The 24,997-nt window shown below is 34.7% G+C and overlaps 1 protein-coding gene across 3 annotated transcripts in view; it reads right to left on the reverse strand.

Annotated features, from left to right (window-relative positions):
- The window catches only part of Ecpas (Ecm29 proteasome adaptor and scaffold), a 119,410-nt gene that overhangs the window by 47,819 nt on the left and 46,594 nt on the right, over positions 1–24,997 (reverse strand). For all 3 annotated transcript variants that reach the window (XM_028779863.1, XM_028779861.1, XM_028779862.1), the window contains 11 exons: positions 22,209–22,348; positions 17,928–18,009; positions 15,508–15,627; positions 10,710–10,795; positions 10,172–10,250; positions 8,105–8,154; positions 7,068–7,134; positions 6,858–6,980; positions 4,303–4,406; positions 1,983–2,106; positions 504–584 (listed from right to left, as the gene is read on the reverse strand). In XM_028779863.1, coding sequence (XP_028635696.1) covers positions 504–584; positions 1,983–2,106; positions 4,303–4,406; positions 6,858–6,980; positions 7,068–7,134; positions 8,105–8,154; positions 10,172–10,250; positions 10,710–10,795; positions 15,508–15,627; positions 17,928–18,009; positions 22,209–22,348 — 1,056 coding nt within the window. The remainder of the gene's footprint in view (positions 1–503; positions 585–1,982; positions 2,107–4,302; positions 4,407–6,857; positions 6,981–7,067; positions 7,135–8,104; positions 8,155–10,171; positions 10,251–10,709; positions 10,796–15,507; positions 15,628–17,927; positions 18,010–22,208; positions 22,349–24,997) is intronic.

The following is a 24,997-nucleotide window of genomic DNA, read 5'->3' on the forward strand; positions in this document are numbered from 1 at the left end:
TAATTTAAAACATAAAAATTCACCTTAATGGATGTGGTGAGTTAATCTTCTCAAAAAAATGTGATAAATCTTATTTTGTTTTCTAACCTTGAAAACTAGCAACTTCAATAGTATGCTGGCTTTAAAAGTTAAATCCAACTTACTACAAAAGCCCAACAGTAACCAAATGTTCTGTCATAAAAAACAAAATTAAACAAACAAAACTCTTCCTGGGGCTGAGAATCTGGGAGTGTGACTCAGCAGTAGAGTACCTCCCTGACATGTCTAAAGCCCCACATTTGATTCCCAGTAAAGGGGCTGCAGTGGGTAGAAAACCTCAAGTTAACTATGAATTAAAACAAAACAAATTACCAAATACTAGGTCTTGTTTTCTCAAAATAAATGCCCTAAAAGTACAATGAAACCATAATACGAGTTTACCTATAAAGCAAAACGATCAGACACAGCAGCTTAGGTATGATGTTAGTTTTCATAGTCATTACAGAAAGACGCTGAAGTCCTACCTCTCCAAATGCTGCTGGATTAAATGGAAGGACAGTCGTTCCGGTCATGTATTTGACTGGAGTTTTCATTCGATGCGAGGCCTAATAAAAAAATTCCAAAACAAATTAAATTTTTGAAATATAACTGTTCTTACTCAATTGAAAATAACTTTACTGCTAGCTTTATCAGTGTCATCCATTTGCATTTATCTGTTGATTTTTGTTTTGTTTCACATATATATTTGTATGTATGTGTGTATGTATGCATGCATGTATATATGTATAGGTATTTACCTTAACGTGTGTGTGCATCACACTCAAACAGTGCCTATGGAGGCCAGAGATATGGGCATCATATCCTCTGCGACTAGAGTTACAGAAGGATGTGAGCTACCATGTAGATGCTGGGAATCAAAAGGTCCTCGAAAGAGCTGCCAGTGCTCTTAACCCCTGAGCCATCATCGATCAGCACCTTTCATTTGATTTTTTAAAGACTTTTTTTTTCATAAAAATTAATTCTTGTTTTATTTATATACATGTTTTGTCTGAGTGTATCTAAGTATACCATATGCATGGACAGCTTTTGGAGGCAAAAGGGTGTTAGATCTATTGGACCTGGAGTTACGAATAACTATGAGGCATCATGTGGATGCAGGAAACCAAACCCAGATCCTCTGCAAGAAAGCAAATGATCTGACTGCTAAGCCTTCTCTCTATTCCTAAAGATTTACTTTTATCAATTTTAAACTATGTGAACACATGTGACTGGGTGTGGGTATGTGCATGTGAGTGCAGGTACCCAGAGGACAATGCATTGGATCCTCTGGACCAACAGTCACAGGGAGTTATACTCAGGTCCTGGAAATCAAATTCAGATCTACTACAAAAGACATGTATGGACTTAGTTAACCCTCTGGTCCATGCATTTGTCTTTTCTAAACAAAACACTTTCCCAGGACATGTCCCTCTCACAAAAATGATAGTTGTTCTCTAACAATCAAAATAACACCAATGTAAAAAGTGGGACAGTCAGCACTGAAGATTACTGCTACCAATGCTCTGATTCAGCTGCAGAAACACTGTACGAAGTCAAGACTTACAACAGAATATGGAATAATTATCATGGAAAATCTCGACTGCTCACTAAAGCATCCTTACATTTTTGACACCTGGTACACTTAAGAACATCAACAAAGAAATTTAATTTTTTTAAAGATATGTTTTTAACTATGTCATACTGAAAGAAAATTTTTTTCAACATACTCAAAATATTGACAAGCATTAAAGGAATTATAAGTTATTCATATTTTGGAAAAACAAATTAACTGCATGTAAAAATTGTACTTTTCTCCTTACCTTATGGTTTCCTCTTACTATAAATACTATAACTGCTAGGAACTTTACTATTTAATTATTGCATCTATACTTTTAAAATATTGATTTTTATTTTCAATATTTATTAAATGTTTCAAACTAATTACCTGTAGTTAAAATTCCTACCTTTTCTTGAATGTAATATACCATTTCTGGAAAAGATGGCATCTGCTTAGAAGCACTTTCTTTTTTGTTTCTACCAGGAAGACATCTTAATACACGCTGTGCTTCACCATGGACTTCTTCTCGTCTTTTAGATGGACAAATAAGAAGTAAAATATAAACTTAAGGAACTGGAAAGTCATCACTTGAAGGATGAAAATAGAAATTTTATTTGACAAATAGGGTTCTAACAAAATATCTTGAGTATATTTTTGACTGTATAAGCAATAAATGTAAAGTAATATAAGAAATTACATCCTTTTCATAATGAGATCTGCAGTCACTTTCATCGTTAACAAGACAAGTTAATTACAACAACTCATTACTTAAATTTCTATTTGGATGTTTTACTCTTATTGAAACTAAGTCACAAACAACTAGAACATACAGTAAAAGTCAGTAGTGTATTCTGTTTTCTGTGTCCCTACCTCAAACCTGACTCCTCTTGGTAGTTTGTCTACAATTCTACAAAACCAGTAAATGAATGGTATTAGTAATACAACTATAAAATCTATTTCAGGACACCTAAAAAATGACCTCACAACTTTGCTTCTATACCACAGAAGTCTTTTGAATATTCCTTAACTATCTCTGGGCTGGTCCTGAATTCCTAACAGAACCTAACAAACAGCAGACAAGAAAGAATGACCAGGCTGAGTCTCACACTGTCAGGAGTTCTCACTTGAACAGAAAAAATTTTATTAAATTAAAAAGGGGAAATACTGAATCAGTCATGCTTTGTTTTTTTGTGTGTGTGTGTATGTGTGTGGTGTAAATAAAAATACTGGCTATGGTTTGTCTAAGTTCCTGGACTGAAGTCTTGTTCAAACATCAATTGCTATATTAGCTCAAAAACCCTAAACAATCTGGCATGTAGTTGGAAAGCTTATGGTGGGGGGAAACAGATCAACAAAATCAAGATTAACAATCCAAAACCAGTGGTGCCAAACTGAAATGCAGATAAATAAAGAGAAAATCAAGATCAGAAATCAGAAATAAAGGATCTGTAAAATATCAAACAAAAAGATCATATCAATATATATAATTTATACTGAAGGTGGATATTAAAGGCATAAAGTGGAACTAAATAAAATTCTCAGTTATCAAGTAACGTTTTGTTATTTTTTTAAACAGACCACAGAGTTTATAGAAAGGATATGCAAGTGATAAAAGAAAGCTTAATTTTATTTAGAGCTTCATTATAAATATTGCTTTAAAATATGATAATACAATTTAAAAGGAATAACCACATATTATGGCAGATATTAGAGTACTTCACACATCTTAAGATGTCCTTGACTAGAAGCTGGTGATACGGCTCAGTGGTAAAGAGCACTGGTTGCTCTTCCAAAGTTCAATTCCCAGCAAACCCAACATGGTGGCTCAAGACCATCTATAAAGTGATCTCATGTCCTTTCTGACATACAGGTGCACATGCAGACAGAGTGACCGTACATTAAAAAATAAATAATAAGAAATTATAAAACATGCCACTGACTATAAAACAGATAACAGGTCTCTTAAAAAAAGATTTTTTTTCGAGACAGGGATTCCCTGGCTGTCCTGGAACTCACTCTGTAGACCGGGCTGGCCTTGAACTCAGAAATCCGCCTGCCTCTGCCTCCCAAGTGCTGGGCCAAAAGGCGTGCACCACCACTGCCCGACAAGAATTACTTTAATATGCACACATATATTTTACTATATTTACATATGATTTAAAATCATTTTTAAAATTCAGAAATATATAAACAATGAAAAAAGATGTCTCATAGTGAGTAGCACATTGGTCTCATTAAAAATACTCTTCAGAATAAATAAATAAATAAATAAATAAATAAATAAATACCTTAGAATTGCAGTAATATAATTCACTAACAAGTAAAAAGTATATAGATATATACACCTCAATTTTAAATCTTGATATAATAGATATAAAATGAAATTCCATCAACAAAATGAAATATTAAATATGTATTCATGACATTAATCCTTTTTTCTATATATAATTATATCTAAATATATTTACAATATTTATACAATTATAAGGTTTACTTTATTTACATTTGACTAATAAGAATTTTCTATCTATATTATATATGGCATATATTATAGATATACTTATAATTCTATATGACTACAGGTTACCTGAAGGAGTATAATTTGAATTCCTTAATAAATTACTTCCAAACTTCATAAGCCAGCTTTGCAATGAACATAAATTTTAGTAACTTTAAAATATACTTAAAGGTAACCCAAATTCAAATTGATAGCTTTTTAAACTTACGGGTCTCCTGCAGCTAGTAGAAGCAAGTATCTGGAAGGTATATGATCTGAGGGAAACACCGTGCTGGCAAATTTCACTGCAACTTGCCGAACTTGAACTTCAGGCTATTGAACACATACACACATACATACAAAAAGACATTCATCCACACACACCCCAGAAAAAAATTCAATTATCAGCATCTCAATCCAGTCATAAGTCAAGCTAATTGTATATCATTCAAATTTAACACATCAATAAATATATGCCTAAACAAATAAAAATCATTTGTTTAAGAACTCTCTTGAGGGGATAGGAAATGCTGGATATTAAACTCAGGATTTCACATTGCTATATACAAGTTCTACCACTTAGCCCTGTTCAAGATCTTGAATCATGCTGCTACAAGTATTTGACATTATGTAGTGAGCAATTTTTATGACTTACAAGAATCCTGCAAATAGACCAAAGCTCCACAAAAACTTACCTACAAAGAATCTCTGTACAAACACATCTCCAGTGCAAACATGGAGGCACAGTCATTGTGAGGTTTTTATCACTATCCTTGTCTCCCCAGCTTTCAAACTCTTAGTCACACAAGTGAAATTCAGATGTTTTACAAGAGACAGAATCTGATCTTATTTACTATAATTTTGAAACAAAAATATCTCTATCTTTCTCAGATTTGTTCTGAAGTTAACAATGACTTCAAAGCAGAAACTCAACTATACAAATATATTCACTTAACTTAGATTAAAAATGTATAAAATTGGCCCCTTTTTTTTAATTTACTGATGCTAAAGTTTTATTTTTATGTACCTTCCCCCAACATATTCCCCTAGCCACAAACCTAAGTGAAATATGTGAGAAATTAAGAAATATATGCCTTATTCTTCTAGAATTCATGCTACTTACATTTCCTAGGCTACAAAAAAAGAATGATATTAAAGACTAGTTTAAATTAAACAATTTAACCTAAGGTTTGGTTACTTTAAAAATAGTCTATGAAAAAAACTTTATCTTTGTCTTGGTAATACTGCTACTTGATTTCATTTATGTGAGTAGAAGCAGAATCTACAAGCATTATACATATATCATTCTTGCTCATAAGATTTTCTGGAAAAATTTTAAGTGTTCTAATGAGCATCCAGATAGGTCTAAGACTTTGCTATAAGACCATGAAGCACACAAACAAGACACCAAAAGCATGTGACAACAAAACTCATATATATATATATATATATATATATATATATATATATATATATATATATGTCAAGCTTCTAAACACATATAACAGTACAATTTGCTCTTCATATTTCAGTAGACACTAGATGCTTTTCTGATGCTCTTAAGAATTCCATCACATGAAATATTATGGTGGTCTAACTTTTTAAAAAAACATGTTAATCTCACCAGTATACTATAATAATTACATTTCCCAATTTCCTCTATCTTAAGAAATGGAAGAAAAAGAACTAATTAAGGCAAACATTCAATAATGTTCTATTATCTACTATAGGTTATATATACATGTAACATATACATGTTAGATATAACAAACACACATACATATAGCCTGTAATATATACCTGATATGAATACATATAACCTGTAATAAATATATATACTATATACTACACACACACACACACACACACACACACACACACACACACACACACTGTATATATTCCAAAACGCCTACAAATATTTCCTTGAAAAGCAAATAGGAAAGTGAAGGAAGGGCATGTCTGATGGATAGTACTAGGTTTCTTCTTACAGACTCATTTTGACAAATGTGATTTGTCTTTCTGCATTTGTCTAACAGTGATGTCACAAATCTCTCATAGCAGTGTTCAGCTATCAGTTATGACAAAAACCTTACAGCTTGGGAAACAGCATTAAGGTTAGTTTTCCCACACAGAGGCACATATAAACCACTATGCAAACTTTGAATAATCAAAATTTTATAGAAAAAAAAACAATTCAAATTTCCTTCTAAACACTCTACAATATGGCAATAAGCTCGGTAGAAGTGTATTTGCATTTGAGTAACTGAATTTGCATTTGTACTTGTACTTGAGTAAGACCCTGGGTTCAATCCTCAGAATTATAAAATAATTAAAAAGTAGTACTATCATATGCAACAACACAAATGGACTAGAAAACAGGTTAAATAGGCACAGAAAAACAAATGCCACACTACCTCACTCCCTATCTCTTAGACCCCTGTTGAGTCTTTCTAAGACAGTTGTCTAAGAAAGTCAATCTCATAAAAATTGAGAATAAGTCAGTTCACAGGGAAAGATCAGGAAAAGGTCTACAGGTAACAAATAAGTAAGTTCTGGTATCCCACTATATAAAAGAATAACTACAGATGCTAAAGTACATTGCATATTTAAAAAGAAAACCAGAAAAGGGATTTTTTTCATTTATCCTGATTGGAATAGGATATAATTGTACATACTTACTTAAAATGATACCCTTTATATATGTACAACTTATACTTAACAAAAAAGATAATGTAAAATATATACACAATTGGCCATTGTCATTCATAAAGCTGGGCCTACCTTTATTAAATATGAAGCTACAAGTGCCTCCATTAAAGTTCTCTGTGCTCCTTCTAAGGTACTATAAGCTCCAACCATCATAGATAATGCTTCCTGAATAGCAAGTCGAGTCTCAGGTTCTTCCTGTAAAGACAGTAAAAATGGTGTTTCCCTTCCTGCTGTCTTTCAGCAAAGTATCCATGAAGAAGTGTATACTTAATGTTTCCCTACCTTACATAGGGCTTCAAAAAGCTGCTGCACAAGAGCTATATCCTTAGTGAATAAATGGGGCATTCGACTGTAAGAGAATATAAGAATAACATTATCATAAATTTCCATGGAATGAAAAGGAGAGAAAAGAAACCATATAGAAACATTCCTCACTCACACTTTCACAACACTGAATACAATGTCAATATCATTAGCTTACTTTCTCCAGGAGCCAAATATTTTTTAAAGTGATTATTTAACTTTTCAATTATATAATCCTTCACTAACATATGTTTTCTAGGTATTCCTTCTATAATATTCCATATATTCAGATAAAATTCCTGAGTTTAATGTGAAGAGATAATAAATTACAAATTAAATGAAAAGCTGTATGTACCAGTAAGAAGTTTTGCTACTTTTTGCTAACAGACATTAGGACAGTTTGTGACAATCCTGTGCTGTAAATTGATCTTGGGTGACTTTCTTCTGAACCCTAAAGCTTCTTTCCCTTTACATCAAAGAAGAGCACTAGATAGCCTGTGTGTGGAGCCAAAGCAACATATGGGACCACTGAAAACATTTCATCTCTTTTTCCTCCTCCCGTATGAAGTGAAGATGATACCAGAAGGAATTGAAATGAAGAAATCATATTGAGCAGAGGGAAATAGATATATCTTTGAAAACAGGCTTATTCATGTTCATAATATAAGTAATACCAACTAACATAAGATTTAGTAATAAGAAGTAACAAGAACACTTAAAGTTAATCGAATGCCTATATTGTAATCTATTATGCAACCATAGTGGTAACCTATTTTGACACAATTAAGTTTAAAATCTAATTTCAAGACTAAATTTAAGATTGTATTTTCAAATGTAAACTTAAATGACTCATATCTTTTCTAAAAAGAAGACGTTAGCTTATTGTCAGAAAATACATCTTCTGTTGGAATCATAGCAAATTATTCTCCATCCATTAATACCAGATACATTTTTCTCACTTTCCAACAGATTATCTCTCACAGAAAAAAGCAAAAAAGAAAAAAAAAATTACTCGCCTGGAAAGCTTTCCAACAGCTGAATATGCCATTGACAGTAGTTTAGGGTCCTTGAAATTTAAAAAAGGAACAAAAAAAAATCACACACACAAAAAAGCAATAAACAGCAAACCCTTTTGCCACAATGACATGTGTTATTTTACTTCTTAATCACTGTCTCCTACATAATACTGCCATCAAAACAATAAAAAAAATCCAAGCCCAGAGCAGAAGAGAATATAAACAAAATCTTGCATCCTCAACTCACTCCCAAAACAATGATCACACATGAATGATTTCTCTTATCTGGCACTAGTTTCAAGGTATTTTCAATACCATGTATCCTGCCAACAGCCAAATTAATTTCCAATACACATGACTTATTGGGAAATTTATCCCTGCTCTTGCTAACAAACTATTATCTTCCCTCCTACAACAAAACTGTAATAAGCACAAGTACAATTTTCTAAACACCTATAATAAAATAAATGGCTTCTTTTCACTTCTTATATCATAACAAATTAATGAGATCAGAGTTATTATGGAAATTAGTTGCCTCCACCTAAGATATAGATAGAGCTTTACAGTGTCACAATAACTGAGACTCAGCATTACTCAGAACACAGTAAAAGTCCTGTAAGATAAATTTTGTTCTTTTAAGCTAGAATTCAGCGTTCAATATCTGAACACCCACTTACTGACACATCTGTTGGGAAGGTTTGTAAATGATACTTGGAAGTAAGATTAGGTTCTATGTTTTATCTGGACTGAGACAGGCATGTCCAACTTGCTAACATGATTGCCACCTAAACTGTGCAACTGAGTTACAAGAAGACGGAAGAAAGAAAACGAGAACAGAGGGAGGGAGAGAAAGAGGGGAAAAACACACACACACACACACACACGTTTTGAGTCAATTTATAATTTTGGGTTCCCCTACATATATACCTATCATAAACCACATGGTTGAATCCACCTAAAACTTATTTTGCAATATAGTTTCTCTCCAAAAGTCTCAAAGCATTTTTATTTCTACCAGTCATTACAAAGTACCTGATTATCTCATAATCTATGCCATAAAATATTAAAATGTATTAGACTCTAAAGGAAAACAATGGCCAAGTAGGAGTGTGGCACACCTTTAATCTCAGCATTTCGGTGGCAGAGGCAGGCAGATCTCCGAGTTGAAGGCCAGCCAGGTCTACAAGCAAGTTCCAGAACAGCCAAAGTTCAAAAACAACATAAAAAATTTACTACGCTTTAAAAAACAGGCAAGTATTACTCAATGGAAGAAAAAAGCTAGATACAAAATTGTGTAAACAAGTCAACAATTTTCATCTGTAATATCTAACTAATGTGTCCTGCCTATGCAAAACAACTTTTCTAACTCATTTCATTTTCAGAATAATATAATAAGGTAATTTATCCTTTTTTTTTCTGACAAACAAGAGTCCAAATAACTTGAGTAGCTCATCAAAAATAGACCTAGGATGCAAACTCAACTCTAGCTTTAGATATTTATCTCCCTGTATTACAAAGATTCAATGTTAGCTAGACTTAATACTTTATCTATTTAGCATATTCTCAAGATATATAAGATACAGAGAAAAAATATAGCAAAGAAAATCGATACTGAAAATATACAATCCAAGAAATCCTACCACTTAGTTTACAGAATCAAAAGTTTACTGAATGTATGTATATTTTGATAAAATTGTAAATTAGTAAAATCTGAGTCCCTTAAGAATTAACACTATTTCCTACTATAAGTCAACTCTAAATAGTTCCATATAGAAATAAAACATAAAATTAATTTAATTTCAATTTTACATAGGACATGCATGTATCATAAAATATATTCACTTCCATAAATGACTTATGGTGATAACATCCTAAGGATGTTATCGGTTTTAACAACTATTCTTTAAAAGGCAAAAAAATGTAACAGTATATAAAATTGTCACTTCAAATAAAAGTGTTAAGAAACAAAGGTCAATGCCAAACATTAACTGTATCAATGGATGGGCCTGGAAGATTTATTACATTAAATACTTTATGAAATGCTAAAATTTAAAACAAGTCACTTACCTCTTCATATTCATTTATTAGCTTAGTGAGACCATTCAAAAGCATAGGACCTAGTGGTTTAATCTTGATTTCTGGGCAACTTGAAACAAAAACAAAAAACATCAAGATATCCTTTCAGAAGATCATTTAAAATATTAGCAATAAATGAAGCTACACAATATTTAAGAAGTGAATCTTTCTAGAGACTAGATAAATGACTCAACAGTAAAAGCTTATAGTGCTGGCTTCCACAGAACCCAAGTGTTATGCTCAGCACCTACACTGGGCAATTTACAAGCTATTCACAAGCTACCTCCAGCTCCAGGAGATTCAACAATTTCTTCTGGACTCTGCAGGATCCGTCACACACATACACATGCCCACACAGACATATCCGTATACACATCATTTTAAAACGATAAAAATATATCTAAAAGAATAGAATCCCTCTAACATAGACAAAAATTGCATTTTGGGAAAAATAGAAGAAAAATACCTAAAACTTGATTACTCTAATATCTGAAGACTTAAATAGCTTTAAAAATAAAATAAAACTTACGTTATACAAATGTGATGTACAAATTGCAGGGACAGTGTTCTTAACTTTGAGTTTGTATTTGTACCAAAAAGTCCATCATATACCACCTATGTAAAATGAACAAAGTCAAAGATACCAATTAACAAATAACAATCTGGCATTTTCAAATAGCAGTCAAGATTCAATAACAAGCCTCTGCACTACAATGGTAATGCAGAGCATGGGCTCCTCAAAACTAATGTAATTTCTATATTGAACATACTAGCTGACCAATTTTAAAAGCTAAAATATTATTTATATATCCAACAATATTCTACAATATACCTTCATTTACTACCACCAAAAGAAAATCAAGCCATGGCCGAGAGGTAAAACTCCCCTGTGCTAATAGACAGAAAAGCACACAACTAGGTCAAAGGACAAGACCTTGGAGTCAGTTCTCATTCTATTATGTGGGGTTCTAAGGATCAAACTTGGGTTTCTTGGGTGTGATAGCAAGCTCCTTTACCTAATAAGCCATGTTATTTGCCCTGTCTTTCTTTTGTTTGTTCTTTCTAACAAATTTTTAATAATACCTCCCTCATAGCAATATTCCAAAGACTAAATTAATGGGTGAGGTTTAGAGTACAGAAGCTGGTACTCTTATTATGTTCTCAATAAATGGTGAATAGTTAAGTGTTTCCCTTCTGGACCCACCTCTTGCCATCCTTTTTCCCACATCTTGCATGTGAAGAAAAGCTCCTTAAATACAGTTTTCATGGCAAGGTCTCTCTCATGCTGCTGCTTCTACCCATACCCAGCACAGACTCCCCTCTCCCATGCCACTGTAACTAAAGTGTTCCAGATCCCACCTCTCTTTCCACTGAACACACTTTTCCTTGTGCTTTCACTATCTGATGGGCACTGGCTTTTATTGCAGCACCTCTCCAGTCTATGGCTTGGTGTTTACGTGTCCATTTCATCCTTCTAGGTGACAAAGGCCTTGATTTCCCATATCTAGAATAGACACCTTAACATTACAATAATTTCACATCTGTCTAGTTTCCATAGACAGGAGAAATTCCCACAGACCATCTTATATACCAGTCTCCAAGCACCATTTCCTAGGTAGTGTTCTGATGATTCTGATTCAGAAGATGGTATACAATATACATAAGCAACTGCCAGAAGTTTTGGATCAAATATTCATCTATCTCATAGGGTTTAAATGATATTTTATAATAATTTTGTGTTTTGAAAATAAGTCCAGCTTTGAGTGTTCTCAAAACTCACTGCCTATCTTCCGTATGATTGTTTTTTCCTTATATTCCCATTTCTAATAACAGGATCACCACTCTACTAAACAGTTTATACTGCCCCATCAGTCACATAGTCCTTCAAGCTGCTATGCAGATGGGTTTCCTCTTCCCTGATACACCTTGAATAGGCATATGATATTCTACCTCCATTTTGAACAGGAAAAAAAACATCTAACAATTGCATAGCATATGTGGATCATAAACTTTTTTCTTTTCATAAAACATCAGCATTCCAATTAATCCTTTTATCATCTCACCATGTTATGATTAATGATTTTTAAAACATCAGGTCCAAAAATAGTCTAACACTGGATTATATTTTTATCATTTCATTTTTTTATTTTTTGATACTTATTTATTGGTGGCAGGGGCATTCCATGGCATGTGTGTGGAAAATCAGAGGGCAACTTGAAAGAATCAGATCTCTTCTTCCACAATGTGGGTTCCAAGGACTGAGCCAAGATTGTAAGGCATGACAAGCACCTTTATACAGTGACACCTTGACATCTTAATGTGAAAAACTTCTATAATAAATTCAGTAAAGTTATGACTATCTTATCTAATACAACACTTAAAAATATCTCTTGCAGAAGTAGCATAATAGCAATTATAGAACCAGATACTCACTGCTGATAAACCCAAAGTTATCATTAAGTACAGATAAGTAGTTTTAAGAACAGTATAAACATGATTTTAGGTGTAAGAATAATCTTTTTTTTTTTTTAAGGTTTTTTGAGACAGAGTTTCTCTGTGGAGCCCCGGCTATCCTGGAACTCACTCTGTAGACCAGGTTGGCCTCGAACTCAGAAATCCGCCTGCCTCTGCCTCCCAAGTGCTGGGACTAAAGGCGTGCGCCACCACTGCCCGGCAAGAATAATCTTTTAATAGGTATTTTATATACATATGAATGTATATATATATAAAGGAAAACCTAGGGGGTATTTTTTTTTTAAATGGACAGGGTCTTACACTGTAAATTCTGGCTACTCTTGAGCTCATGGCAATCTTGCTTCAGACTCAGACATGCTGAAATTACAGGTGTGAACTACTAGACCTACTTGGTATCTTTGATACTAATATTTAATATTGGTATTTGATGCGTGTTTCACAGGACTCAGAGATCTACTTTTTTATATTTTAACACCATTTACACAGTAAATGAAGTCCAACCACACACTTGTAAAATGTCTTAATGTTGACCTCTTCTGTGATGCTTGTTCTGAATGACGACATGTAGTTAAGAAAACTAACTCCCCTAAATGATCTTGTCTCCTGGTAAACTCTATGTGGTATGGAGCAGCAGAGTAATAGCTAACTCTGTGGGTTCTTCCTTGTTCCCTAGTGGAAAGTACAAGTTTTTTGCAAACTTGTAAGATCAATCATTTGTTCCTGTATCATAGTCTACTGATAGGAAACTTTAATAGTAAGTTTTTCTCTTATTTACATATGCACTCACCATGCATCAGTGCCCTCTCTACCCACCCACAAAATAAATAAACATAAAAACTTTAAAATACCTAAAAAAAAAAAAATCTGAGGCTTAATATGAGAAGACATGGAGGAACGGACAAGACTGTTGTGAGGCTCCTGCACTCCTGGTTCCCAGTATCACACAGTAGGCCAAACTGATGATCTGCAGGAACCAGTTGAGGCTCAGCGAACAGATGAGACATGCCACCACTGGGCACAGCTGGAGGAAGGGGGTTGGTTCTCTTGCCCTCACTGTCAACCCTGCAGCCACCATGAAGGATCTGCAACGGTCCAAACCCAAGCCCAAGACAGAGTGCTGCCCTGATGCACAAAGAAGTCAGCAGAGCCCACAATATCTCCAGAATAACTGAAAAAAGGCAGGACCCATGGCAAGATGCTTTTAAAAAAAATCATGAAATTGGAAGAAAAGATCATGGAGAATCTAACAAGGAAAAAGGCATTATTGAAAAGGGCCCACCACTACCTCTTGCCATGATGGAAGGAAAGTGCAGACCACAGTGCTACCCACAGGCTGAAAGCACAAGGTCATGTCTGGTGAGCTGTGGGGGCAGCTGACACCAAAGGCAGGGGGGTGGCTGTGCAGTAGCCTGGAGCTTGCTCAGATCCTGTCCCCAGACTCCCTGAATAGCAGTAAGAACACCCTGACTCTGGGGTACAAAAGGATATCCAAGACAAGTTTCTCTGACAATCTGGTATTTACTGTGTTTTAGAAACCAGAAATGTTAAACCAGACCAATGCACTGAGTATTTACATGTAAAACTGTTTAGAAAAAATATATACATTGTGTGATACACTACAGTTTGCAATGTCACTTAAACAAATATGCACAGGAGAGATGGGAAAGAACAGAGTGTTCTCGGGGAGAGAGGCAGAACCAGAAATGCAACAGCAGTGACAGGTGTGGAAGAAGGCTGCAATGGACAGGAGAGCATGTCACTACTAAGGTAGGCAGAGTGGTGTGCAGCAGTCTGGAGTTCGCCAAGGCTCTGCTCAGGAACATGCATGATCACCCTGGCTCTAAACAACAACAGGATATCTGAGATGCAGAATAGTTCATTTTCTGGACTAGGACTTCTTGAAAGACCATCCAAGTCTATGCTGCCTCTGGAGGCCACGCTGGTATCTAAGATCTGGGCTACACTTGAGAGAAAGTTGGTGGTATCCCTGGTCCTTGCTGCCATTCCAAGCCTTGTCAATGCCTGAGGTCCATGTGGATGCCCACGGACTGTGCTGCCACCTGGGGCCATGTTGATATCTGTGGTTCTGCTGTTAGGGGCCAAAAGAGGCATGCGTGTTGCCACTGAACCATGCTGATATGTGTGGCCTGTGCTACTGCATGTTGATATCTATCTATGGCCCATGCTGCCACCGAAGGCCATGTTGATGTCCATGGTCCATGCTGCAGCCAGAGGGCATGTTGATGTCCCTGTCTGTGTTGCCAGTAAGGCCCATGATGGCAACCCTGGTCAGAAACCATGTGGAAGGTCTAAGATTCATGTCGCATCTGACTATAAAGGGCAAGGAAGCTTCTTTTGCAGTGGTATAAATGACTTCAGATTCAGTTGAGAATGAGACACAGGAGGCTTCTGTGACCTCTCACCCTCACCTCACCCCCATCCCCAAAAAAACCCAGTTATTGAAAAAGTCATTGAAGAGGACTCTTAAATTGTGATAGAGACTCTGAGGTCGATCTGTAGACCAGGCTGGCCTCAAACTCACAGAGATATGCCTGCCTCTGGCTCCCAAGTGCTGGGATTAAAGGCATGTACCACCAACCTCTGGCCTAAGTTTGGTTTCTTATGTATGGTGCTGAGCAATCACAGAAAACTAGTCTGGATGAAGTTAGCATCATATTCAAAGTACGTTTTTATAAAATAATTTATACAGCTACAATTAGGATAGAAATAAAATTGTTAGTGCGGTTATGTATATCAGCCTACTTCCTGAGTATCCACCAATTCTATTTTCTTTTTCAGTAAGTACAGCTATTTGTGCAAACTATTTTTCCCCACAAGATAATAGAGATTACCTGAATGTTAGCTGGGAACGTTTCAGCAGCTTGTCTAGAACGCAGGAGGTGAGGAACAATCTTTAACTTCACTCTGGTACTGACTGGGTCTCTTTTCAGCTCTGGCTTTAGAACTGCTCCCTGAGAAAATATGTATGGTTATAATAGCATTTTAAAATTATCTGTGGCTTTTAACTCTTTAAAGGTACTTTAGATTCCTAGGTCCTGAAGAGAAGGCCTAGTAGTTTAAAAGTACTTGTTACTCTTGCCAGAGGAACTGGGCTTGATTCCCAAGGCCCAAATGGTGGCTTACAAACAGCCATAACTTCAGTTTCAGAGAATTCAGTGACTTCTCCTAGCCTCTGTGGAAAACATATGTCCACGTGGTAAACACACAATACATACAGGCAAAATACTCATACACATAAAACAATATTTTTTTTAAAATTGCTTTAATTACTGAAGATTCTGAAAGCTCTTATCAGTATCACCTACTAGCAATTGTTACATTAAATATTAAAGGTGAGAAAGCTGAAACATTAATAAATATATTTTAGTAACTAGTATTTTTCTTTTAAAAAATGCACTGAAGAACAGAATCATTTTATATTTTTTGGAAGCATCTAGAAAAGAGCTGGGTTTTTACATACTCTGTATTAAATTGCTGTGATAGCTGTTTTGCTTGATGGGATAATTCCTAACTTGCACAACAAACACATGGTGAGAAAATAGGGATGATTTTTGTCCATTTTTAAAGTAACTGTAGATCCTTGATTCTAAACCAAAACTTAATAATGGTTTCTTAAAGCCTAATTTGAATCTGAAGGTTAAGCCAAATTGGTGAGCTCTTGCAGATGCTGTTAAATAAATTCCCACTGTCGGTCTTACAGTTTGGATGGGGTCCTTAGGTTGTACGAATGCTTTTGTAATATCACTGATTATCTGGAAAATACTGTCTTACTGAGTTAAACAAACATATCAATATAAAATACTCTCAGTACATATTTTTAAAAATATTTCTTGCAACCCTTCAGAAAATATATTGCTAAGTTACTAAGTCAATGAGTTCAAATTTCCTACAATTCTAATATTTCCTTTTAAGTTCAACTTTTAACATTCCAAAAAGGACGGGGGGGGGGGGAGTCACTCCAGTTTTCATCAATATGTTCTTTATTTTGTTTTGAGAGAAAAGATCTGTCAAAATATGAGTCACACTATACATAGCTTATGTACCTATTCTTCAAGTAAAATAATTTCTAATGCTTCATGAAGATATTAAGATAAAACACAATTATTCTACCCCCACTCTCCCCTCTCCCTTTCTGACCCTCACTCTCCCTCCTCTTCCCTTTGTGTCCTCCTCTACCTCTCCCATGTTATACCTCTCCCTCTCTCTTCCTCTCCTTCTTCCTCCATAAGTATATGGCACGGCTTTGATTTGATCTGTGTGGTATGAACCCACACAATATATACCCAATATATACCCACCATTACTCCTATGACATCAATGTAAATATCAACTTAAAAAAAAAACTGACAAATAATCTCTTGCCTTTACAGATCCTCTAAAAAGTTCTTTGTGACTCCAAAGAGGTCAACAGACTGTACTCTATCCAATTCTTTCATTTTCTACACAAAGAATATGAGGCAGAGAGGAGTTGAATCATTAGCCAAATCTCTCTTCCTAACACATTTGTTTGTATACACACAACGCTACAATCTAGGGGTCTCAATTCATTGTTCTGCTAAATCAATTTAATCTAACTAGAACTATTAACTCTTACTTATGATCTTAAAAGAAAGCAACCAAATACACAAATCACACTATATGTTTAGACTGGCACAGTGAGAAGAACTTATTAAGCAATGATCTTACTTTGAGGCTACAAAAACAACCTTTTGTTCTAGATTCTAAACCAGGAAATAGTAAACTATAGCTCATAGATCACACATGGCCCATCATTTATTTCAACAAGGACTAAGACTTTAAAAACTGTTTTTATATTTTTAAGTGGAAAAAAATTAAAGAAATAATTTTTGTAGCCCATGAAAATTATATGACATTCAGGTTATCAGTATTTACATTTTTACTGAAATATAACCATATCCATTCAATTATATATTGCCTATTGTTTCTTTCATGTTATAGAAATTGAGTAGTTATAGCCTCAGAGACTTTAATGTCTCAAATGTCCAAAATAATTGCAGAAAGCTTGTGGATCCCTCATCTAGATAATGTACTATCATTATTTATGCATCTACATTGAAAACACCAGCTCTGTTAAACTCGCCTTTCAAGAGTTTAATTCATACAGACAAACATGGCTTAAAACTAGTAATTCAAAAGACATGGATTCAGCTTACTAAACTAGGGGAAAAATACAGTTCATGTCAATACAATGTTTTTTATGCTAATGTGAGACTAAATCAAAGCAACTTACCTCTTTTGTTTTCAGTGGTATATCCCCAAGGTATACCTTGTACATTTTATTAATGATGGCAGGATTATTCCAGTCAATTAAGCTATGGAAGATTTCAATAGAGATGGTTAAAATTATTTTTGTTCCCATTTCAATGATTAAAAAAAAAACCCTAATATTTGCCATCAAAGAAAAAATGTCAGAAACACACAAATTGAATTGACAACTTATACTGTGGAAGAGAAGAAATGAAAGTGACTACTATCAAACTTAGCTTTAAAAACTACAGATCACTCATCCAGTTCTTCCTTTTGGCAGATTACTGCAGCAATGACCCAACTTGGTACCACAGGTGTGGGGTAAAAACTGGACAAAGTTCCCACACAGGTGGGTCAGGGCCAACACCATGGAGTAACACAGCAGAGCAGACATAGACTGCACTTGTTCCAAAAGCCCTCAGGTCAGTGGTTGATGTTTCTTTTTAACCATTCAGAGTTTTAAAATGATAAACAAAATGGTTTTAAGCTTCAAATACTTACACCCTAGGAAATTTGGAAGCTATTGTATTTCTCCAATCTTGTTATTTGATTCCTGGCATCATGCAATCCCTCATCTAGCCTAATAGCTTCAATATCTAAATCCCAGAAGTCACAATGCCATTTGTCACAGAGATGCATCCCTATCTGGACTCTATAAAGAAAAGATGAGTTGAAATATAGAGATTGGATAAAAAATATCTATCCCACCACCATCACCACCACAGTGAGACTCATTCAATCATTTTACAAGGCTAATAATACTAAGATCTTTCATTTCACTTGACTGCTGAGGTTCTCCCATGCTATCTTCTCTCTGATTCTTAACACTTGTTCTGCTTTCCACTTATGCTGTCTTTGTGTAAAAACAGTGTTATGCTGCTCAACTGCTTCTCTGATCCATCTCTTTCATCATCCACTGAGGAAAATTTTCACTGTTCCTCTTATTTTGATTTATCATGCTTTTTTAAGGTTTACTTTTCTATCTTTTTTTTTTTTGGTTAACCTTTTATTTGTTTGTTTTTTTCAGACAGGGTCTCTCTGTGTGGCTCTGGCTATCCTAGACTCATTTTCTAGACCAGGCCGTCCTTAAACTTTGCCTGCCTCTGCCTCTCCAGTGTTTGGATTACAGGCCTGTGCTACCATCACCTGTCACTAAGTCTTTTCAGTATGACAGCCACTGACTGTGGTGATATCTTTTTCCAGATACTAACAGCTTGACACTACAGCTAGGAGGTAGAAAAAGAACAATAGAAACAATACCTGTAGAGATTACTTTGAGCTGTTTTTTTCCCCCACAAAATGTTACCTATGTGTTCTCCCAACAAAATTTTATAACCTTAATGTAATTTTATGGTATATATATTTTTTATCATAAAAGCAAAATTAATTGATATACTTAAGAATTATATTTAGGCTTCCAATAACAAAATCTACAATATGGTACAAAAATGAGACCAAAATGAGACCAGTTCAAACTTAAAAATTTTGAAGAACTTTTTTTTAGTGCTCATTAAAACTTCTTAAACACAGATTAAAATTCATTCCCTTAAACGAATGCCAGAAATACTCTAAGTTATAAGCAATAAGAAAAAATTGAGACTTGAAAGAATGTTAGGAAAAAACAAATGTACTTCAATTCTCTTAATCTAGTCTAGCAAAGTTAAGCCTGGCTCTCAAATTCAAGATTTGCCCCTCTCCTTAAACTGTGGGTCAAGACTCCTATGTGGGCATCACATTACTAAATATGGGGTCATAACAAATTTTGAGTAGTAAAGTTCCTAAACATGGAACAACCAAAAATTTACTCAAAAATCAAATGTAATAAATCTAGTGTTTCTGACAGTGCTCGCATGTGTTGCATCAGGTAGCTTCCCTGCACCCTTGGTTCTGAATGCTTAACATGGAAATTTTGCACTGAATTTGCTATCAGTCCACACTACACAAGCATGACTGAAACCGAGTAAGATAGCACAGGTTATAAATTTCACTGTTCCAACTGTATACTCTATCTCTAATAGAAACTGAGTTAAACACAGAAAATAAAACTTCTATATTTTCCTACCATCATTCCATAGTATGTAAATATCAAATGAGTCTACCTTTGAATTGTATCATGTTGGAATATTTGATTAAAACTTGCTGAGTTGATGACTTGACTTGAGTTTAACTTAAAAAAAAAATCATTGCAAGGGTTTTGGCATAGGATTAGGACAGAATCTCCAATAATTTCTAGATGCCTTAAACTTCCTTCTGCCATTTTGTACTGAGTAGGTAAAGCAAGAGTTCTTAGCAGTAACCATTATAAAACCAAACTAGCAGTCAACCCTAAAGCATGTTAAAGATGTTCTGTCTTAAAGTATCAACTATTCAGCCAAGATATAATTCTATGTGTAAATTGGAACAAGCCTATCCATCTTATTAATAAAAAAATTGATTTCCTCATAAATAAATGGAAAAACTGTATGTATAGTAAAATTATTTTAAATGAGTTTATGATTCTTACCAGCAAATGTTTGCTCTCCAAACCTATTTCATACAATATAGATCCACGTTCACATAAAAGAAATTCTCAAACAAAAAGGATCACAAACAAAAGGATCACTTAAAAAGTTCAAGAAACCCTGCTATATGCCACATCACATGCTTTCAGTGGAAGCTACTCCCACCACTGCTATTATCTCCCCAAACACTGCAACAGAACAAACTAAGGGTCATCAAGTTAATTTCCTTATTTTATTATACCTCCTTGCACTTTCTTCTTAGAGGAAGCAAAGTAAAATACATATAATATTTATAAAGTTTTATGGCATTTTCACTATGTCTCTGTCCTATAAAATGTTAATTTAACAAATTATACGCATTCAACCTTCTGGATATGGAACGACATACTTGTAATCTTCAGTGGGCAGAGGCCACACAGGGAGAAAGCCTAAGGACAGACAAAGCTACATAACAAAGCCATCTCAAAATAAACCAGTTACTAAAATCTCATGATTTAAAATTTAAATATGCCGGGCAGTGGTAGCGCACGCCTTTAATCCCAGCACTTGGGAGGCAGATGCAGGCGGATTTCTGAGTTCAAGGCCAGCCTGGTCTACAGAGTGAGTTCCAGGACAGCCAGGGCTATACAGAGAAACCCTGTCTCGAAAAAGAAAAAAACAAAACAAAAAAATTTAAATATATATACAGGATCTCACTATGTAGCAAAAGCTAACTTTGAAGTATGATCTTCCTGCTCCTATCTCCCAAGTGCTGAATCATGTGACATGAGGTACTCAGCTTATGAATAATAGCATGAGCCACTACTGCCTGGCTTGATTTTACTTTTTAACCAAATAAGATTCATTTTTATGTTATTCTTCAATCTATGTATGTTTAAATTTTAGAATCAGACTGACAAATCACTTTGTATTCTGCTTTATTTACTATTACTTAAAAAGCAATTTATATGTTGCTACATATAAATGGATTTTTATAATTTTGAAAGACGGACAATAGTCTATCTAGTAATTTACCCCTATTGTGGAAATTCACTGTGTTTTTATTTTTCAATAACTATAGGACATGATATAATGACTAAAGTTATAACATTTCTAAATATATTTTTCTTCTTTTGAATGATGTTAGAAGATGAATTCCCAGTTTACAGTATGTGTGTGTGTGTGTGTGTGTGTGCTCACTGCTCAAATAGGACATAAGATACAGTATTTTTGCAGAAACTTAAATGGATTTACCAACAGCTATATACCTGTATTTACCCATAGATACAAACTACTCATTTTCCATTGATTTTTATTTCATACTCAGCGAGTATTTCTTTAAGTCAATCTACTATTTGTATCTCTTTTCAACGTAGATATAAATTTTACTCAACAATTCTTTCCATAAACCTGGCTTGTACTAACAACCATAAAACATACGCATTCATTATTAAAAAAGATCTTAACTGGTTTCAGACAGAAGAAAAAGCAAAAAAAAAGGTCTATCATTTTCAACATTAACTTTCAGTTTATTTGCCTAGTGGAAAATTTTATTTCTTATGATGGCATTCCTAACCAATTTCAGCTTTGAAATACATTTTCAAATAGTTTTTGGGGCTTTTTTTTTTTTGGACACGAAATTTTGCTCTTTGGTAAACTTTACTAACTTACCAACTAAGAATCTGACCTAGTTTCGTAAGCTGAATACATTATTTCATAAAACCCTGCAAAGGTTTAAGAACTCTGACCTTTTCATTTTGAAAGCTTAACAAGGAATTAATTACCTCTGCTTGCTTTTCAACTCCAGGTCTGCTGCTGTTGCCACACTATGGCGTGTGTCACTAGAAGCAATCACCAGGTGGAGAACAGCTTCAAGTTCAGGCACCTGTTCAGCTTCTATAAATTTCACTATACCCAATTTGCACTGTAGATGAGTGAAGGGAAGGAGAAAAAAGGGTCAGGGAAACCAAGAGCACTCACTAAAACTGTAGTTTCACATATCAACATGGTCGTAAGCCATGGATTAATATAACAGTAGAGCTCCTACTTAGGTTTATAATGTGCCAGACACTACACTAAATATCCTAACTATTCACAATTTCATTTAACCCTCACAATCTATGAGGTAGGTATTATTACAAACATTTTTTTGATGAAACTAAGGCAAGCCTTAAGATATTAAGATACACAACAAATGATGAAGGTAGGCTTCAAAGACAAGTCTCTGACAACAAAACGACAAGAATCTCCTCCCTACTAGGTCATACAACCTTCCTAGACTGGTGAGGACTTAACATCCCTGTCTACATCCTCCAGGTAAGAAGTGATACATTACAAACAAGTGTTTGATGGATACTTGTGAGAAAAAAAAATTTGAACAGCTCACATTTCCCAGTTTTACTCCACTGTTAACATATACATTTTTGCCCTCTATTTTGAGACTAAAAATAAAGAATATGATTTCTAACCCACTCTAGTCAATCCAAGTGCAACTCAATCCAAGAGTAATGTTTAACCTAAGATGCTCAATGAAGCACAATAGATTCTAAGAGCTTCTCAAAATGTAAAAGAGCTATAAACTTTGCTACCAATCATTCTTGGACAAATACACCTGAAAAGCAAAACTTTATCCTCACTTTAAAAACCAGTTGCATAGTAATTCTCAGATATATGAATTAGGGATGATAAAATATACAATTATTAAATGAGAAAGAAATTTTTAAAAATGAAAAAGAATGCCAATAAAAAAGTGTAGCTGATGACAAAAAAGCCTACTCAGCATACATAACTTCATTACAATAAGAGATACAGTTTGAAAAGAGGAGGAGTCATTAACGTAAACTGCAAAGGGGATGGCTATAAAAGTCAAATACACAATACGTAATGAAAATGTACTAAAAATGATAAGTCTCATCAACAAAAGACAAGTTAAAACATAATAGATAATTAAATTTTATACAAACAGTAAAGGGACAAATTTTTCTTTAATCTTCAAAAGACTATGTAGTAAAAAGACTAAACTATTATGTGGCAAATAATATGTATTATATAAAACTATTCACAGAGAGAGAGAGAGAGAGAGAGAGAGACAGAGACAGACAGACAGGAGGCAGAACTGGAGGCAGATTATTACACTGTTTCCTTGAAGTGCTGTGGATTGAACTCAGGACCCTAAGCCTGCCTGCTAGGCACTCTTATGACTGAGCATTCTTTTGAGAGGTTTTGTTGTTTGCAGAGGTGGGGGGTAGGGAGTGGGAGTGGTCTTTTCTTTTCTTTGAATCAAGGCCTCAAATGAACTATGTAACCAAGAATGACTTTGAACACCTTTAACTTCCCTGCCTTCACCTCCTGAGTGCTGGATTCCAAACATGCACCCCATCCCATGTCTTAGTCATGGTGTGCCAGGACTCAAACTCAACCATGGCTTTATGCATGCTAGATAAACTCTCTCATCGACTAAGCTACACATCCCACACTCCTCAATTCTATTCCTGACTACTTAAACTTTTACCTTTATAATCAGAAAAAAAATAAAAGAAAATTTTAATTGAAATAAGAAGGGATAATATTTAACCAGGTGTGATGGCACACCCCCTTTAAGCCCAACACTCAAAAAAAGGCAGAGGCAGGTGGATCTCTGAGTTTGAGGCCAGCCTGGTCTACAGAGAGAGTCCAGGATAGCCAAGGCTATACAGGGAAACTCTGTCTTGAAAAAAAAAGAGAGGGGGGGGAGACAGAGAAAGAGAGACAGAGAGAGAGACAAAAGAGAGAAAGTTGATTTACTTGGGAAAAAAAGTATTCAAAATTAACAAGTATTTGTTTTTAAAGCTAAACTATTCATTTCAGCACCAGATTATGAAACAGACAAAACATATACAGAACCCTTTAAATTCAGCAAACAAGGACCAACTTAAGACTATAAATGAACAATAGCAATAACTAGTACTCTCCAGTATATCCAGCTTTAAGCCTCATAGAGGACTAGGTTCAGAGTCTAGTAACAGAAAGGAGACCCTGGTGAATCTCAAAACTTCCATACCTTTTAGAAAAGGAGCTTAATTTGGCTACCTCATTAGCTGCTGTGAGGATTAAATGAGATAGTGTACTCAAAGTACCCAGCATAGTGCCTGCCAAAGGTCACACTCATTAGTTTCTAGACTCACACTATGGCTTAAGGGGGTTGAGGGGAGATAAAAGGTGTATAAGCATGAAGTAAATCGAATCAATTTAACCCTCATTGAATATAACACTCCAAATTTGGAGTGGCAAGAATGCCCAACTTGCTTCTTTTTCCCTCTCCTGAAAACATTTTTGTCAATGATCACTTACATTCCCAAAAAGAAAAGGATCAAATCATTGAGACTGCTATGGAGAAATAAAGGAAGGATTGGAAGACTAACCCATGTTGCTTGAATTCCAAAATAATTACATACTGATTTCTGTTCTTCCCTGAGGTGCCTGATGACAGACACAGGGAGGCACCTTCTCTGTAGAGCACCAGTCATTTTTAAAAGCTGCTCAGAGAACATCTGTGTCCTGTTTAAATCCAGAATAAAATTCTTAATGCCAATTT

Source organism: Grammomys surdaster, unplaced genomic scaffold (assembly GCF_004785775.1).
Source record: "Grammomys surdaster isolate TR1022 unplaced genomic scaffold, NIH_TR_1.0 363, whole genome shotgun sequence".
Classification (NCBI taxonomy): Eukaryota; Metazoa; Chordata; class Mammalia; order Rodentia; family Muridae; genus Grammomys; species Grammomys surdaster.